This window comes from Monodelphis domestica, chromosome 2 (genome assembly GCF_027887165.1).
Source record: "Monodelphis domestica isolate mMonDom1 chromosome 2, mMonDom1.pri, whole genome shotgun sequence".
Lineage (NCBI taxonomy): Eukaryota > Metazoa > Chordata > Mammalia > Didelphimorphia > Didelphidae > Monodelphis > Monodelphis domestica.
This window is the reverse complement of record NC_077228.1, coordinates 267,423,439-267,443,023: the sequence shown is the minus strand read 5'-3', so window position 1 is coordinate 267,443,023 and position 19,585 is coordinate 267,423,439. Positions and strand designations below refer to the sequence as shown.

General features: G+C 38.9%; 1 protein-coding gene and 1 long non-coding RNA gene across 4 annotated transcripts in view; one reads left to right on the top strand and one right to left on the bottom strand.

The window, feature by feature from the left end:
- Positions 1-4,438: 4,438 nt before the first annotated feature.
- The window catches only part of LOC130457324 (uncharacterized), a 41,590-nt gene continuing 26,443 nt past the window's right edge, over positions 4,439-19,585 (bottom strand). Inside the window, exons 4-5 of the long non-coding RNA XR_008916503.1 lie at positions 8,354-9,050; positions 4,439-5,858 (exon numbers count right to left, since the gene is read on the bottom strand). This is a non-coding gene — a long non-coding RNA (uncharacterized LOC130457324). The remainder of the gene's footprint in view (positions 5,859-8,353; positions 9,051-19,585) is intronic.
- NOTCH4 (notch receptor 4) overlaps positions 16,080-19,585 on the top strand; it is a 30,877-nt gene continuing 27,371 nt past the window's right edge. Inside the window, exons 1-3 of one of the 3 annotated variants that reach the window (XM_001376521.5) lie at positions 16,080-16,309; positions 17,184-17,265; positions 17,600-17,880. In XM_001376521.5, coding sequence (XP_001376558.3) covers positions 16,249-16,309; positions 17,184-17,265; positions 17,600-17,880 — 424 coding nt within the window. In that variant the 5' untranslated portion in view covers positions 16,080-16,248. The remainder of the gene's footprint in view (positions 16,310-17,183; positions 17,266-17,599; positions 17,881-19,585) is intronic. The other 2 variants (XR_462410.3, XM_056817949.1) reach the window with 2 other exon arrangements.

Below are 19,585 nucleotides of genomic sequence, written 5' to 3'. Positions count from 1 at the left end.
TAGTGAGTGATAAAAGACTGACTAGTCTCTCTTAAAGCTCAGGCCTAGGCCAATGGCCTATGCCCTTTCCTACTATTTCCTCTTACTCTGTCTCTCTCCCTTCCCTTAATTCCTTCATTTGTATTAATTAAAATCTCCATAAAACCCAGCTGACTTGGGTATTCATATGTGGGAAATTTTTCCCATGGCAACCACTTATTTTTTTTATTTAATTCCAGACACTAAAATTATCTTTACAGTTTTGGCAATTCACAGTCTTGAACCCACATTTTTGTGGTCACACTGAACAACAACAATCAGGCAAAAAAAAAGCCAAAGCATAAAAAGCAGCGAAGGCTCTGAAATCTGTACCCAAGCAGAACATAGATTTTAGCTACCATGTTTTCACAGCCACTATCCCACTGATAGTTTCTCTCACTCCTCACAAAAGAGGCTGAGATGATCCCTACAGATCTGAAGGTAGAAGAAGAAGAGAGCAACCAAGGGCAGGTTAGTCCCTTTTAAAGATCTCCTAAATATCTTCTCTACTAGTAGCAATGCAATGATCCAGAACAATTCGGAGGGACTTATGAGAAAGAACGCTATCCACATTCAGAGGAATAACTGTGGGAGCAGAAATACAGAAGAAAAACAACTGCTCCATCACATGGTTCGATGGGGATATGATTGGAGATATAGACTCTAAATGATCACGCTAGTGCAAATACTAATAATATGGAAATAGGTCTTGACCAATGGCACATGTAAAACCCAGTGGAATTGTGTGTCAGCTATGGGAGGGAGTTGGGGGGAGGGGAGGGAAAGAACATGAATCTTGTAACCATGGGAAAATATTCTAAAAAAAGTAATTAAATAAATTTTTCACCAAAAAAAAATAAAAACAAAGATCCCCTAAGTAGTCCTTCCTGCTTAGTGGCCAGTAAAGAAACCATTTTATCAGTTCCAAAGCATTTGAGTCCTTCAGCAAATGCCTTTACTCTGAAATAATTGTGTTCTCTGGCTGACTGCAGGGAAAGGTAAATATACCAGTAGGAACTTCTGAGTTACAGTTTTCAAAGTGTGAACCCAGAGTCCTTTTGAACCTTAAGTAATTGTCTCACTAGAGTACACACCCTTTGAATTCCAGGAGGAGAGAAGAGTTCCAAGTAGTACTGTAAATACTGGCATTGGCTACCTCCAATATAGTCATAAGTATCCAACGAGATAATGTATGTGAAGGCAGGGCAGTGTTTTATTTTGCTTTTTTTGTTTTTCATGCTTAGTTACTAGTTCTACCCTTCCCTCCAATGTAACTAACTGAAGCTCTGGAAGGGTGGTCTGTACAGACATTTGTAGCATAGAAAAGAATTTGAAAGGAACTAACTCCTTCAAAAGCCAGGGTTCTTTTTCTGGGGTTTGTGAACTTTTCTTTTTTGAACATTATTTTATTTGTTATTTCCAAACATTATTCACTGGAAACAAAGATCATTTTCTTTTCCTCCCCTCCCCCCTCTCCCCTCCCACCACCTTTCCCTCTCCCATAGCCAACGCAAGATTCCACTGGTTATCACATGTGTTCTTGACTCATGGGTTTGTGAACTTTTAACAATATTTGATAACGGTATTTCAATATGGTTTGTTTTCTTCATAATTTTATGAATATTGTTTTATGCATTTAAAAGCTTTATTCTGAGAAGGGGTCCATGAAATGAAAGAAGGTTCTATACCACATAAGGGATTGAACTCAGAGTGGCATCTCAGAAAAGACAAGTTGTGGAGGCAGCTAGGTAGCTCAGCGAATTGAGAGCCAGACCTAGAAATGGAAAATCTGGGATTCAAATTTGACCTCAGACACTTCCTAGCTATGGTGATCCTGGACAAGTCACTTCACCCCCATTGCCTAGCCCTTACCTCTCTTCTGCCTTGGAATCAATACACAGTATTCATTCTAGGACAGAAGATAAGAGTTTAAAAAAAAAAAAAGACAGATTTGACCTAACCAAGAGGAACTCTGCTGAGGAATACCAGGCAACGCCTGTAGAGTTTGAATTACAAAACATATAGAAATAGTCCTGGATTTATATGGTAGAAGATAGCAGTAGCATTTCATTAGAAGAACAGCAGGTGACAGTAGAGAGCAGCAGGACTCTTCACAAGCCACACTTCCAATGTTGTCTAGGCTTTTCTGCAAACCCATACCTCCTCTGACGCTGCTATCACTTAGTGCAGGTCCTCAACGCCTCATGCCTGGGCTACTGCAATAATAGCCTGCTGGCTGATCTCCCTGCTTCCCCTTTTCGAGTATTGTATGTATATAAGAGTTTATGTGCCCAGCTCACTCCCAAATTACAAGCCAAAAAATCTGAGAATCTAGTCTGAGAAGTCTGCCACAAAATTTAAAATTATGAAGATTATTTGAAATGTGAATTTGCTTACACTATCATTAATGATGAACCTTGCCCTATGTATATATTTTGCCTTGAGATATTACCTAAAGATAGTATGAAACTATCACAATTAGTAATTACCTAAGATTAGTCAATTTAAAACTATCTCATCATTGCTGAAAGTGACGTATTTGCTCACACATTAAAAAACGTTCCTAACTGCACATTTAATTTAGAGAATGTTGTTAACCTAATACAAAGCCTTCCAAAGAGTTTCACTGAGTTTAGAACTCATTTGTTAAAAATATAGCACCTCATTAGTTTGCAAGAAGAACTGACTGACATTAATGAAGATAAAAATGTACTTGTCTAATTTCCACAGAAATTTTTGCAGAATTGGTAGATGTGATTGAAAGGCTAGCAACCTGATTTAAATAGCATAGCCAGCAATGCACTTCCATGTGGATCTACATTCATGGGGTATAATTTCTATATAACCAGGCTTTGAGAATGCCCAAATCACCCAAAATGGAGGAACCATGTAGGAGACATCAGGGACCTGCTTTTGGAAGGTCATCCTGCTCTCTCCTACCACATGGGAGAGAGTAACCTCTTTCCATTAGCTGCATAGCTAAACCGGACTACATCTTTACGGGTGAGACAGTCTTGCTCTGTCTTTCTGACAACATTGGGGGGAGGTGTACAGGTGAGGGGAGAGGGTTCCTACGAACTGAAAGCTCACTCAAAGTAATGGAATTGTGAACTGAACTAGGTGTGGGAAGAGGATCTACTTCCCCCTTCCCCTAGCCCTGGCCCTGGCCTCGTGGCCCCAAGAATTGGCCTTGGTTTTGATCTATTTTGCTTTTCCTTTTAAGATCTAGGTACATCCATTAGGATTCCTAAACCTAGGACCTTAGTAAAAACTACTGTTATGTTTGGTTTGGTTTATTTTTTATTCAGTCTCTCCTCCTCTTCCCAAATCATAGAAGGCATCATATATCAGATGGATTCAGTCCCTCCCTCCCTCCTCACACCCATCAGATTGGCTAAAATGACAAAAGGGCAAAATGACACATGTTGGAGGAAATGTGGGAAAATGGGGACACAAATACACTGTTGGTGGAACTGTGAACTGATCAACTATTTTGGAGAGAGATTTGAAATCTCAGAGTGCTATAAGACCTATCCTTAGAGCCAGCAATACTACTGTTGGGTTTATTTCCCAAAGAAATGAGGGGGAAAGGAGGAACTTATTTGTTCCAAAATATTTATAGCAGCTCTTTGTGGAGGCAAAGAACTGGAAATCAAGATGTACATTAATTGGGGTATAGCTAAACAAATTGAGGTACATAATTGTGATGGAATACTACTGTGCCATAAGAAACAATGAGCAGATTAATTTTTTTAACTTTGAAAGAACTACATGAGATAATGAAGAATGAAACAAGTAGAACCAAGACAACATTATAGATTTAGCTAGAAATTTAATATTTGAAGGATAACTTGTAAATGTTCACCTCCACAGAATGAAGTGGGGAAAAAAAACATGAAAGACATAATCTATGTTCTAAAGTTATTCTGTTAAGTGGTTAAATGGAACTGAGATGTAAGGGACCTCTAGAGTTCGGGAACAATCTGTAGGGCCTTGAACCAGTGGCAGAGAACAGACATTCCCAAAGCCCTTAACATATAACATGCTTGGTTCTGTGCCCCAGGTGGTGGGGGGCACCAGAACAGTAACTTAACATTTATCTGAGAGCCTTTACACCAAATATAAAAATAAATTGAACTTACAGCTATATTTTCAAATCAAATCAAATCAGAGGTAGCCAGGAGGCACAAAAAATAGAGCACCAGACCTGGAGTCTAGAAGATTTAAATTCAAATCCCACCTCAGACACATATTATCTCTGTGACTCTGGCCAAGTCACTTATCCTCTGTTTGCTTCAATTTCTTCATCTGTAAAATGAGAATAATCACACCTGTTTTCCAAGGTTGTCATGAAAATAAAATGAAATAATTGTAAAGCACCTAGCATAATGCCTGGCACATAGGAAAAGCTACATAAACATAATCTAATATTATTTTTATTAAATCACTGGATTTCAAATTGTTGAACCAAGAATTTTATAAATAACATAGCACATTCAATCATACTGCTCTCACTAAAAATATTGTAATTAAATTTTTTTCAAATGAAGACCTGCCTTCTCCCTCCCTCCACACTCCCAACCCTATCCCCAATGGGAAAGCAAGGGGAAAAAATCCCTTGTTACACACATGTATAATCCAGCAAAACAATTGATTATTTCCAAAAAAAAATGTTTCAAAGAGCAGCTGAGTGGCCCAGTGGATTAAGAGTCAGGTCCAGAGATGGGAGGTCCTGCATTCAAATTTGACCTCAGACATTTCCTAGCTGTGTGACCCCTCCATTGCCTAGCACTTGCTGCTCTTCTGCCTTAGAACCAATACACAGTATTGATTCTAAAATGGAAGGTAAGGGTGTAAAAAAATTTTTTTTAATTAAAAAAAAGTTTCAATCTGCACTCTGAATCCATCCCCTCTCTTTCAGAAAGAAAGTAACCTGTTTCACAATGAGTCCTCTGGGGCAATTTGGAATTATGCCCAAAGGGCTATAAAAGAATGCATACCTTTTGATCCAGCAATACCACTACTAGATCTGAATCCCAAAGTGATAAAATAAAAAGTGGAAAAGGATCTGTTTGTACATAAATATTTATAGCTGTTCTTTTTGTAGTGTCAAAGATTTGGAAACTAAAGGGATGTCCCTCAGTTAGGGAATGGCTGAACAAATTGTGGTATATAATGGTTATGGAATACTATTGTGCTGTAAGGAATTATGAACAGGGTGATTTCAGAAAGAGCTGGAAAGGCCTACAGGAACTGATGCAGAGTGGAATATATAGAACCAGGAGAACATCATACTAAGTAACTGAAATATTGTGGGACCATCAAATGTGATAGATTTAGCTATTAACAATGATCCAGGACAATTCTTAGGAACTTATAAAAAAGAATGCTATCCACCCCTAGAGAAAGAACTATTGGAATAGAAATGCAGATGAAAACACATCACTTGTTTATCTGGGTATGTGATTTGGGGTTTTGGTTTTATAAGATTATTCACTTTCAAAAATGAATATAGAAATGTTTTACATGATAATACATCTATAACCCAGATTGAATTATTTGTCAACTAAGGGAGGGAAGAAGGGAGTGAGACGACATGAATCATATAACTTTGGAAACCTTATATATAAATTTGTTATTAAAATAAAATATTTTTTTAATGAGTCCTCTGGAACAGTGGTTGGTCCTAATGTTCATCAGTGTTTCCAAGTCTTCAAACTTGTTTTTCTTTACAATATTGTTGGCAATGTATAAATTGTTCTGGTTCTGTTCACTTCATTTTTCATCCATTTAAAGAAGTCATCCCAATTTTCTTTGCACCATTAAAATGTTGTAAAATACTATTTTAGAAAGAGAAAAAAGGTTTTTGTGTCATTAACAAATAAAATAAAAAATATTTGTAATTTTTGCTTATTTTTTGCTTTAATTTGCTTATTTCATTTTATCTAATCATTTTTTACTTGTTTTGCATGTTTTATACACATAATACATTGATACAGTAGAACATATGCATTGTAAATAAATCTGCAAAGATTGGGGATATCTGCTCAGAAATATTTTCCTAACTGGGGTGCAGGGTTTAAATTTTTTTTTTCCATCAACAAAAATCTGTCTTCTCACTATTCCACTTCTTGTCCCCTCTCCACTTCAAAAGTAAAGAAAAACAAACTGTATAAAAATGGAGATTTGAACCCCGGAATGGCCACTTCCCGAAATGCCTTGTAACCTCACCTGAATTCCCACCTGGGCCTAGAACAGAAATTGTATTTAGGCTGACTCTCCACCTACTTTGGGGCTCTCTCTTTCTGCTTCCACTTGCAAGCACATGCATCTCCCATGATATAGTGAGTAAAATTGAATAGGCCTTTTGGCCCTCCTAGCCACGTGCTTTCTTATTTTGTATTTTCTTTATTTCTTAATCTTTAATAAACCTCATAAAAATATAATACTTTTATTACTAGAAACTAAAAATTTTAATCATAACAACTGTTATAAACTTATATCATCAATCAAAATAAATTTTCACATTGGTTAAAGCAAAAACAATCTCATTATACACTGACTCTTTTACATCTTTCTATCAACAGGTAGCATATTTTATCATTTGTCTTCTGAAATATTGGTTGATCATTGCCCCATAAGCATTCCTAATCTTTCAAAGGCAAACACCTTTACCACATTATCATTGTATACATTGTTCTCCAGGTTCTGATCATCTCATATGACATCATATTATATATCTTCCCAGGTTTCTCTTAAATCATCTTTTTCATCATTTTGTACAACACAATAGTATTCCATCACATTTATATGCCATAACTTTTTTTATCCATTCCCAAACTTATGGGCATGGGGAGGGGGATATAATTTTTAAAATTTGGAGACCACTAACATACACATGTACCCTTGAACACATTACCCTCACTATATGTTTCCCACACATATTCCCTAAGCTTTTTTTCCTGGCAATATGTTTGCTTTGTATATGTGGCCCCTCTCCCACCAATGATATGGCAGCCTGTAGAAACATATACCCCTGTAGATAAGGGAACTTCCCTTTGACATTTATTTTGCTGGGCTTTCTAATTAAATGTCTTTAGCTTGGAACTAATGTATCTTCTGGCTAAATAGGTAAAAGAAACACCTATGGAGATCCCTGAAGCTGGTATAACCCTTAATAGAACTTTTAGGCTACATATGTAAAAGATTTTATAATAAAACAAATACTATATAAGCACTAGTTATTATAACAATAAGCACAAAGAGAAAGTAGGCCCAAAACCTCCAGGCAGCACCGGCCTAGGATCTCAGATGAGATTCCAGTCTGGCTGAATTCATTACCTTGCCTACAGTGTACAATTATTCAGATTCATCTGTCCATAAAGCAAGTTTACAGATGTTTTTAGGTTTTCTTGGAATTTATACAGTAAATTATGCATGATAAATTTAAAAGATCTGCTGGGGCCCCCAGTAATGGTATAGAAGAGATCCTAGGTTCTCCAAGACTCTTCGAGTGAAGAACAAAGTTTAACCATTCTTATCAAACTGAAGAGGTAATGGGTAGACTCAAAGAGATATTTGCTTTAGTTACCTGAAGACTATCTAGGTATATAAAGGTTTATCCCAACAAGTTGGTCACCAAGTGATGAATCTCTGGTCATGAGATCTAAAAAAACAGATATATATTTGGTGGGAAAAGGCAGAGAAATACTATGTCTCTCCTGCCATGCACAACAATGTCAGGGTGTGTTTGACTTCATCTCAAGTGAATCCCTCTTCCCTAAATGGCACAGACAGTCCTGAGAAATTTCATTAACTTTACTAATTGGCTCCAGAAGAAAGGAGCTTGGGTCTCAGCAACCATCTAGTCTAAGCAATACCTATAGAAAAACCTAATCCATACATCCAACAAGTGGTCATAGAGGCGTTGCTAAAAGACTTCTAATAAGGGGGAACCCGCTACCTCATGAGCCAGTCATTCTACTTTGGAAAGCTCTAATTGTTTGGGAGTTTTTTCCTGATATCAAATTGAAATTTGCCTCTTTGAAACTTTGACCTGGGACAACTAGGTGGAACAGTGGATAAGTGCCAAGTCTAGAGTCAGGAAGACCTAAGTTCAAATCTGGCCTCAGATACTTACTAGTTGTGTAACCCTGAACAAGTCACTTAAACCCTGTTTGCCTCAGTTTCTTCATCTTTAAAGAGAGTTGGAGAAGGAAATTGCAAACCACTCCAGTATCTTTGCCAAGAAAACCCCAAACAGGGTCATGAAGAGTTGGACACAACTGAAATGACCCACCCCTCTGATGCCAATGAGAGAAAAAAGTACACTTACTCTTCTTCATGACAGCCTTTTAGATACTTGAAGACAGCTATAATGTCCTCCCTGAGTTTTCCCTAGGCTAAACATTCCTATTTCCTTCAATCGTTATATATAGGACATGAGACTGAAGGCAGCAAGGTAGTAAAGAGGACAAAGCACTGGACCTAGAATCAGAAACACCTAAGCCAAAATCTGGCCTGAGACACTTACTAGCTGTGTGATCCTGAACAAGCCACTTTAATACTTTCTGCCTTGGATTCATCAAAAGTAAATTGGAAATAATAATAGCCCTACTACCTCCCAGGGTTGTTGTAAGGATCAAATCAGAGAATATTTGGGAAATGTGTAGCATAACATGTCACACAGAGGAGTTGCTTAATAAATGCTTATTCTCTTCTCTTATGAAATCAAAGCCTTTTGCCATGCTAGTTGCCCAGCTCTAGACACTCTGCCAGCTTATCAATGCCTTCTTAAACTGACCAGGACCAGAGTACAGAGGAATTATTTCCTTATTCCTGGAAACCATGTCCTTTTAAATGTAGCCCAGTGTCACATTAGCTGCCATTTAACTCAGTTGATTCATGTTGATTTATATTTGCAGTCAACGAAAATCCTATGTGGTTGTTTGTTGTTGTTGATTTTTTTTCAGACAAAATGCTGTATTGCTATGTGCTTCTCCCATTTTATTCTAGTGACATCCATCTTGGTCCTGTAGGGGATAAAAATGAATAAATACTATTAAATACTAAATAGTATTTTTAAAACATAGGATTTTTTTAATGTCACAAGAGAAGAAAAAAGAAAAAGGGTTCTTTCAGCTAAGTGAGCAGAGAAAAGAGAGCCAGAGACTCACACCTGCAGCACTTTACCAAAAGCACAAGCTCCCAAAAAAGAGCCCTGCAGCGTGGGTCTCAGCCAAATTTATCTGCCAAGCATCCTTATGTAAAATGAGGATGTAACTTAAAAGGATGCTGGGAATATAGCTCAGGTGTGGCAAATTTTCCACCTGCACAGTCCTAAGTGTAAGACTTTATACACATTCTTATTAAACCATATCCTATTAGATTCAGCTCTTGATCCTACTTCTTAAGATCTTTTTGGGATCCTGATTCTATCATCCATTATGCTAGCCATTTTTTTAAACCTTTACCTTCTGCCTTAGAATCAATACTGTGTATTGGTTCCAAGGCAGAAGAGCAACAAGAGCTAGACAATAGGGGTTAAGTAACTTGCCCAGGGCCACATAGTTAGGAAATATTTGAGGCCAAATTTGAACCTAGGACCTCCCATGTCTAGGCCTGGCTCTCAATCCACTGAGCCACACACTTGCCCCCGTGCTAGCCAATGCATATTTGATAAGAATGCCACCTATGATTTGTCCAAGTCATTGACACAAATGTAAACAGTGCCTACCAACTTGACAGATATTTAACTAGATTCTAACTGATTTTGAATTATACCATAATCTGGAGTGTATGGGGTATTCAGGTAGGACTACCACCTCTTCTGTGAGGGTTTACTGAGCCCTTTTCAGAGCTGCTCATCCTCCTTTGCTGTCCACTTCTCACTCAGCTCTCATTTGTGGCTTCAAGCCATGTGGTAATATGAAGTTCTGTTGGTCTGGAACTGTGGAGATCTGGACTTTACATATTAATGGCCCGGGAATGTTGACAAGCAATACTTAAATGACTTCTTCTGTTTCACCATATATTACCAGAATGTGATTTTTGGTTAAAATGTGATACAATTTGTAAATGATGTTCCTTTGATCCTTGGGGTGTTTTGTATATAACTTCTAGGTTCCCTTTTACAATCTTATTTCCTGCTATTGCCCTTTATACTGGCTACTTATAAACTTACTATACTGACTAGAAGTGGAGAAGTGGGAAATAGAACAAGATGTATTTTTAACACAATGGCCCTTCTGGCTGTTTCTACAATGTAGGTCTTTTATACAGTCAGCAAGTCTCTGCACCTCTCAGAAGAGGCCTTGAATTGTTACTCCCCACTGTCACTTTCCATCATTGTTCCTCTGAATCTCTCTGAAGTTTCACTTCACCTTCAATTTTCCAAATATGACCCTGACACTGTTCTGTGACATTCAACCCAAAATGTCCATTGCTATTGCTTCTGAAGTTCTCAACTATTTAGAGGCCCTCTCCATAACGTCAGAGTATAATATCCCAGAGCTCCCTTGTCTGGTCAGAGACTCCTGGCCTCATTATGTTCTGTTCTAATCTACTATCAAATGAAGGATTTCTTTCTTAAGGTACAGATCTGCTAATCTAGAAGGATCTCTAGTGGTCAAGAAAACACTGCCCTTCTCAACTTCCAAGCAGGTGGCTTTTCACAGTATCAGACTGATTCTGAATGAATTTTATAATCTAGTATTCTATTTCCTCCAGCACCTGCCCATCTTCAGCACCTCACATAGGTGTAGGATTTCATAGAGATCCTAATTTCTCTCCAGTTGTCCCTTTATGCATCATGACTAGAGGTTCTAATGCAAGAAGACAAATTGGTATCACTGAGACTTAGCAGGATACAATTCATGACAGGAATATCATTTTGTATGGATACATCTTAGTCAAAAGAATAAGAAAGGTTTAAAGGGGAAGGTGACATTGCATTTTATATTAAGAAACTATACTCATGGAAGACAACCCAGGGAAAAAAAAAACAGAACTCTGGGTAGACCTAAAGTGGACAAATTTGGGTAAAGATCAATGGGAAAAATACCAGAAATGAGAGTAGACTATATACTACCCAGGTAAAAATAAGAAATAAATGTTCAATAAATGGATTACAAGACCATACAGAGACCTGATATAGTAATGATGGGGACTTCAATTAGTCAGAGTTCTCTCCTTATTTTTTCCCAGTTGCATATAAAAATAATTTTTAGCATTTTTTTTTAATTTTTGAGTTCCAAATTCCCACCTTCCCTTACCCTCTCTCTGAGGTGGTAAGCAATTCAATATAGGTTATACATGTGAAATCATTCAAAACATATTTCCATACTAGTCATGTTGTAAAAAAACCAGATTTTTTAAAACATGAAAAAAATTAAGAAAGTTAAAATTAGTAAGTTTCAATCTGCATCCAAATGCCATCACTTCATTCCCTGGAGATGGATAACATTTTTCTTTCTTTTTTTATTTATGTTTTTTCCAGTTACATGTAGAAACAATTTTTTACAATTGCTTTCTGACATTTCAGGATCAGACTTTCTCCATCCCCCAAAGGTGGTAAATAGTCTGATATCAGTTATACCAATATTTTCCTGCAATATATATATTTCCACATTGATCATGTTGTGATAGAAGACATATATCACACGTACAATAGAAGTCTCATGAAGGAAATATAGTGGAAGATGGTGCACTTTGATCTACACTCGGACTCCAACAGTTCCTTCTTTGGCTGTGGAAACCATTTTCATCATGAATCCCTTGCAATTATCTTGGAAACCTGCTTTGCTGATAAAGATTTAGTCCTTCACAGTTGTTCATCATATAATATTTCTATTACTGTATGCATTGTTCTCATGATTCTACTCACTTCACTTTGCATCAGTTCACATAAATCTTTCCAGGTTTTTCTGAACTCTTTCTGTGTGTCATTTCTTATGGCACAATAGTACCCTTACAACCATATACCACAACTTGTTCATCCATTCCTCAAGTGACTGACAATCTCTCAATTTTCAATTCTTTGCCACTAAAAAAAGAGCTGGTAAAAATATTTTTGTATAGGTAAGTCCTCTTCCCTTACCACTGACCTCTGATACAGACCCAGTAATGGTATTGCTGGGTCTACTAAGTATCTAAGGTAAAAGCTGAAGTCAGGTCTTTTTGAAACCAGGCCCAGCACTCTATCTATTTACCACCTAGATGCCTTGATATGTCATATAGTCAAGAGTGCAGGAGAGCAGATCTTAACAATTTAGCACAGGTCTCCATGGTAATGTAAAAAGCACAGGAAAACCTCTAGAACACTCCATAGATCTCTACAGAAGATTTACCAAAGGACTTCAACATGAGTCATTCACACAGGATGGGATGACAAGGAAGAGTCGTATCAGTGACATCACGTATCCTTCAAAATACCAACGTATAACAGGGAAGAAATAAAAATAACAAGTGTGGGAAAGTTTTCAAAGTTGCAAGGAGTCTAAGGAAGTCTCATGATACAGTCTTCACTGTAGTTACAAAGAGAGCTTAGACTTGTAAAAATTAAATTATATCTCTAATAATAAAATTAATTAAAATTATAAACAGACCAGCTATGAAATTACAATAATTTGAGGATAAGAGGAAAAGAGAACAAAACCAATAATTGCTAGGCACATTGACAAAAAGCCAGTTAGGGAGCAGTCCCCTTCAGCATAAGAGTATACATACAAAACAAATGCATTCAACCCCACACAGTTCAAATCACCACATCCCAAAGTTCACTCTGGATCTTCTGGTGCAGCTTTTGGTCTATGGAGGCATCTTCATGGTGTCTTCTCGAAACAGTTCACTTTCTGGATTCAGAGAGGTAGCATATTTCTTAACCTAAAATTACTCTCAAAAGGAATTTAAACTTTGCAATTTAGAATAATAATAATTATACATCCCCCCCAAGAGGGTGATTGAAAAACACAGGGATCACTTAGGGGTGCATGGCTGAGTTGTTTCAGTACACTGGAAGTTCTTTATATACACCTTGTCTCCTAGGTTCAGGTCATGAAGTGAAAAAGTCTAATACTGCAGCTCCAGATTCATGGAGTTCACATAGTTTGTGCTTCTAAGATAGGGCCAGAGGGAGAATTTCAGACTATTTTAAATGTGTCTCCGTGAATAATTTGGGGTGGGCAAAAAGCCTTGGCAGGAGAAACGTGGCTTAAAAAAAATTATCTAGGCTATCTTTTTAAAAAATTGAGAAGTTCTAGTCCCTTCATGGTCTCCAAAACTATAAAAATTAAATTATATCTCTAATAATAAAATTATTATATTTTATGAGGTTTATTAAGGATCATTAGAAATCAAGGAATAGAGGATACAAAATAAAAACCACATGGCCATGACTGGTTAGCCATTTCAGCCATCCCCACTTTACCACTGTCACTGCTGATGCTACATCATGCAAGAAGAGGGAGTCTTGGAGGTCTTACTGCCAGTTAAATACCAATAATGTGATCTCACCAACCTGGAGACACAGGAGAGAGTATAGGGAATTCTGGGAAATACCAAGGACTTCTGGGGAATGAAGTCTAAGGTTCAAAATCTCCATTTATATAGACTAATCTCAGCTCCTTGGCTCTCTCACTTCAGCTACTTTTTGGCAAGAGATCTCCCTGCTAATGGCTTCTACATTTCTTTCTATATCTCACTCCAGGAAGATTCTCCTTTCCCTTTGGTAAATAAAACTTTACCCGAGGCATGCCTTCTCTCATGAGCCAAACTGTAGAGGATAAAGTAAAAATTTGATTCTTTCTGAGCATTAATGGCAAATCTTTGGGTGCTCAAAGGAATCAGAAAATCAAAAGTTGGTCATTTGAGCTGGAAGGAACCTTGGACATTTAGTTCAACAATGTTCTTCTTTTACATATGACTCCAGTGAGAGTAATTCACATCATAAGGGAAAGTATAGACTATCATGTTAGTCAGTCAACAAGTATTTATAAGTTAATAAGTATGTTTACAGTCTTGGGATGGGGGAGGGTAGGAAGGAGGGAGAGAATTTGGAACTCAAAAATTATTTTTAAATGAATGTAAAAAATGTTTTTACATGTAAGTGGGGAAAAATAAAATATTTTTAAGTCAACAAGCAATATATCTTCCCATTTTACATAGGACATGTTACACCCTTGACACCAGTGCTCAAAAACAGACTCTCTATTCTCTTCTCTTATTCATTCTCTCCTTTCTCCCCATGCTATTCCTGCCCCTGTAACTCTCATTCCTACAAGTCTCCAGATTTCATCTAAGTGTAGAGAACAGGGAAAGCTATCTCTGCTGTCAAACGGCATGAAATATTAAATATAATTATGCTTGTTACAAGTGTCTAGGCACCTAGTTAGCTCAGTGGATAGAGCACTGGACCTGGGGTCAGGAAAATCTGAATCCAAATTTGACCTGTAGCATTCCAAGCATATTCACATCTATGAAATATGAATGATTATATGTTTACTATATCTTCAGGCATACGGTTATACCCCTGATATTTGTGGGTGGTCCCTTGACCGGGCCATGATGTTGCCTAAGACAAACTCATTAACATTTTGGCTCAGAGTCGCATTCCTTTGAGAAAGCTCGGGTTGAAATCTACACGCCCAAAAGGTGTCACCTTTACCTTGCCATCCAATCTGAATTATTTATGCTTTGTTATGTGGTCATTGATCCTGTCAATCCCCAAAAAAGCCTGGGGTAAAGGCATGATTCCTTCTCTCTCTCTTGTTCCAGCAATCTTAGAGCTTCACTACTGTCTCTTTACTAAGGCCTCTCTGAGCCGCATGCTTTCTATCTCGGAATCTTTACTTCCACATGTCTGCAAACTTCTCACATTCTCCTACCTAGGAGAATGTCATAGGGGTCACTCCTGCCCTATCAATTACTTTGACTTGTCTGTGTCTCTCATTCTTCACTCATATTCTCAGACTCCTCACTCCTTCTCGAGTCCCAACCCACAAAGGAAAAATCCCTTTTTGTAACCACCACTAGCAGATTACATGACCTCAGAAACTCAACTAGCTGTGTGACCCAGGGCAAGACACATAATCTCTGGCTGTTTGGGCTTTCTCAATTGTAAAATGGGAATAATAATAGTATCTACTCTCACAGAGTAAGGATCAAGATAATATTTATAATGTGTTTACATTTATAGAGTCCCTGGCACATAGTAGGTATTTAATAAATGCTAGTTCCCTTAACCCCATTTCCCAAGAGATACCTCCTTCTGTTTGGTTTCATATTCAAATGACTTGGTATTCCCCAAACACAAAGGGTCCATTGAGAGCAGAGAATGGTGGAAGAAGTGCCAAAGACTGGAGGCAGACCTGGAGTCAATGCTAATTGACTTCAATGCTTATTGTAGGTTATCCATGCCTAGCTGTGTCATCTGTAATGACCCTGCTTTTTCTGGCATCTATAAACAACTTCCTTCTGGGCCACTGTTTTCTAGAAGCATCAGGAAGGATGCTCCATTTTCCAAAGACCAATCCTTCTTCTAATCTGTTCACCATATGGGAAGAGATTAACATTCCTACTACAAGGGATGTTGATGTCCCCACAAAAGTCTCCTTCAGCCCCTCTAGGATAGCTGGGTAAAAGTAGTTAGCTGGCTCTGGGGAGGTGTCCAACCTAAGCATTCAAAACAAGTGCCCTGTCCCTACAGCAGCCCCCCAAGAAGAGGAGGGGTCTTTACCACTCCCTCATAACTATTTTTTTTTTCAATCTCAGCTTCTGCTGAACGGTTGAGATCTTCATGGTTCTACAACCAACTAGAGCAGCTAGAAAGATGTGTGATTTCCCTTGGGGGATGGGGGTGGTTACATAAAACGCCCCCATGAATTCTGGTCCCCTCCCAGCCTGAATGCCATGCCCACTGCCCTCTGGACAACCCACTCATCCCTGCCCGAGACAAGGGGGTTTCAGGGATATAAGGCCCCTCCCTTCTTCCCCCATCATGTTCAGGGCTCCCAACTCCCTCCTTCCCCCTCCCCCACCCATCCCAAGGGTGTCCAGGACATTGTGTGTCTCAGGAAACAGTTCAGACGTGGAGCCTGAACTGGTTGAGAAGGAGGAGGAGGAGGAGGAAGGGGATGTGGGAACAGAAGAGAGTCTCCTGCCACAACGAACCAAAGGCTCTGGGGGGGTCCCTCCTGGAGCAAGGAGGGTGTGGAGCCTGGGGGAGTGTCAGAGATGCAGCACCCTTCCATGCTGCTGCTGTTGCTGCTGCTTAGCTCCCTGCCACTGACCAGAGGTAAGGATGTCGGGAAGGATGGGAGCAGGGGGCAGTTCTCCCCCTTAAGACTGGGAAATGAGTGGAGGGAAGAGAATGCCAGGGCAGGGTGCTGCAGGAGATAAGTGAGAACCACCAGGGTGACTAGGGAGTTTGACAAAAGACTACAGGGGATGCTGGTCTTGCACCTGTAGAGGAAGTGAGACGGTGACCAGGGAATGTGAACTGCAAAGGTAAGGTCTTAAACCTTTTATTTCACCACCTTACCACCCACCAGCCTCACCCCATCTCTTCCCAGAAGAATGAACGGAGAAAGGAGAGAGTCTAGTTTGGGGAGCTACAGAAACTTTCCCCCAAAGACTCTAGCTACACAATTTCAAGGGTGAGAAAGGGAGATGACAGGAGTTGGGAATGCAAAAGTCAGAAAATACAAAGTCCCCCCATGCTTGTTGTTTCCACCCCTGGTTAGCTCAGAACTGGGTCTTTCCGGTAGGATATCCCTTCAATGTCTCAACCATTCACCTCCCAGGTCCCTCTCAGGCCCCCTCCCTAGCCCTGTCATCTGCTTCCGAGGGACAGGCCTGGAGGCACAGAACTGGGAAACCAGGGAATAAACAGGAAGGGGGTGGGGAGACAGAACCGGGAAGACTAGGATCTAGGGAGCTGCAGAATTAGGGTAGGGAGTGGGGGGGAGGGGTCATGGAAATAAATTAGGGGGAAGGGTATCAGTGGAGAAAGTTCCCTATCCTATCAGGGATGGAGATTGAAAGAGTCCATGAAAGGGGTCCCCAGGGAAGACATTTCTCATACTCAAAAGTAGAGGACCTCAGAAATTAGAATGGAAAGGGTCCAGGCTCCTTCCCCAATATCCCAGCCCTTATCTCTTCATTCCTAGGGCTGTCATGTGAGAACCTCCCAGAGCCCTGTGCTAATGGGGGCACCTGCCTGAGCTTGGCCCAGAGTCAAGAAATCTGTCAGTGAGTGTTGATTATTGGAGCTGGGTAAAAGGAAATGGGAGAGGCGAAAAAGAAAAGATGTGGAGGGGGAAGCAAGTTTAGAAAGGAGGGGAAAAGAGAGATGAAGAAAGACTAAAAGAGGTGGGAAGACATAGGAAGAATAAAAAGAAAGAAGAGAGAGAAGAAGAGGAACAGAAAGCGGGAAGAGGCGAGACCTGGAAATGGGAGGGAAGCATTAGAAAGATGGGATGAGAAAGGCAAGATTGGGGAAGAAAAGAGAAAGAGAACTTATGGAAGGAAGAGGAATGGTGGAGATTTGGATGTATCTCCTCTTACATCTCTTCACTATTCTCAGGTGTGCCCCAGGCTTCTTGGGTGACAGGTGCCAGTTTCCAGATCCCTGCCAGAGTGCCAAGCCATGCCAGAATGGAGGCAGTTGCGAAACCCTGTTCCTCGATTCCCAGGGCACTTCCTCCTCCCAAGTTCCCAGTTTTTTCTGCTCCTGTCCTCCTGGCTTTGGAGGATCACGGTGCCAACTCAAAGATCCCTGCTTGTCCTATCCCTGTTACCATAATGGCCGCTGCCATGTCTTACCCTCTGGCCAGCCTCGATGTCACTGTCTGTCTGGATGGACTGGTAATGGAATAGTGCCAGGAAGGGGAGAAGTAAACTATCTCTTATTGCCTCTACCTCCCAGTACCTTCCTATTTCCCCCTCCCTTCCTTCTCTATATTTCTGTGACCTAATACAGGTAATAAGAATCTTGGAAGGGTAAAAGAGGATCCTCCCCAAAGGCAAAGACAATGTCTTTTGCTTCCTGATACTTCAATCATCAAACACTTCATTTGTTTAACAAATAATTATTGAGTTTACTACATGCTATTTAGTAGCTGCCTGCCTTCAAGGAACTTAGAATCCAATGAAAGACTAGGGCATGTTCATAAATGGTATAATACAAAGTAGAATGTATTAAAAGCAAATTTCTATATGAAATCTGAGGCAAGATAAATCACTTCTATTTGCAGGGATCAGGGAATGTTTTATGGAGGGGCTCATAGCTCATATGGAAGCCTTGAAAGAAAGGATTTCAACAGGCAGAAAAGTCTAATGGAATATAAATAAAACATCATCATAACAACAACAACAATAATAGCTAACATTTATATAACATTTAAAGGTTTATAAAATGCTTTATAAATATTTGTTTGATCCTCCCAACCACCCTAAGAAGTAGGTACTATTATTATTCCCATTTTACAGATGAAGAAACAGACAGATAGCCATTAAATGACTTGCTCAAGGTCACATAGTATGTGAGGCTGAACTTGAACTCAGTTCTTCCTGACTCAAAATCCAGTGCATTATTCACTGTGCCATCATTTCATTCTCATCTTTTTTGATGGGGTCCAACTAGTACTAGGACAAGTCACTATCTCACTATTATGCTTTTATTATTAGTGGTATATAAATTGCAGCAGAAATGAATAAAATAATTGGAGTTTTGTAGTCAAATAAAAGCATAGTAAGTAAAAACCAATAAATTCTAATAAAAACAATAAATAAAAATAATAAAAACATAAGGATATGAGGTACAGATCATTCAGAAAAAAATAAAAATGCTTCTATAAGCACATTGAAAGTATCTTTGGTACAACTCTAAGAGTAGGTGGAACAATAGGGATGAAATATACCCTTAATACATTTCTTTTGTTCCCATGTGATTTTGATCTCCTCTGTTAGGTCTCTATTTTTTTGAAAGCTCTTCATCTTATATAAGGTTAGAGATTGTGAACATTTGGTATGGTGACTACTAAAACATTGCTCTTTTTTTCTGTGGATCAATGTTATGTCTGGGTGGGAAACAGTTTGGTCTATGATGGTCCATTTCCAGTACTACAATACTGTCTATTGGTTGAGTTGTTCCTGTTATAAGAACTACTAGTATTACTACTACTACTACTACTACTACTACTACTACATAAGAAGTTTGGTGGAATCAGCTTTCAAAGACCACTAGCTAAGTTTCAGAGAAGCAGTCATCATCTTCCATAGAAAGACTTCTCACACTAATAGGTAGAAAATGAGCTCCTTGAGGAGAGGAACTGGTGCCTTGCATATATAGTAGTGGGTGTGGAATAAATGCTTATTGATTGATATACAAAACCCCAGATTCTTGGCATCTTAAAGTATATGCTATTTGATAAATAAGATATTATAATATCTGTATGATATAAACAGGGTGTGCTATAACCCAGGTTCCTAATTCCAAGTATTCCAAGTGAGATACAACTCAGACAAGATGTGATTAAAATAGAATGAAGTGATAGATAGAACTCAGAAA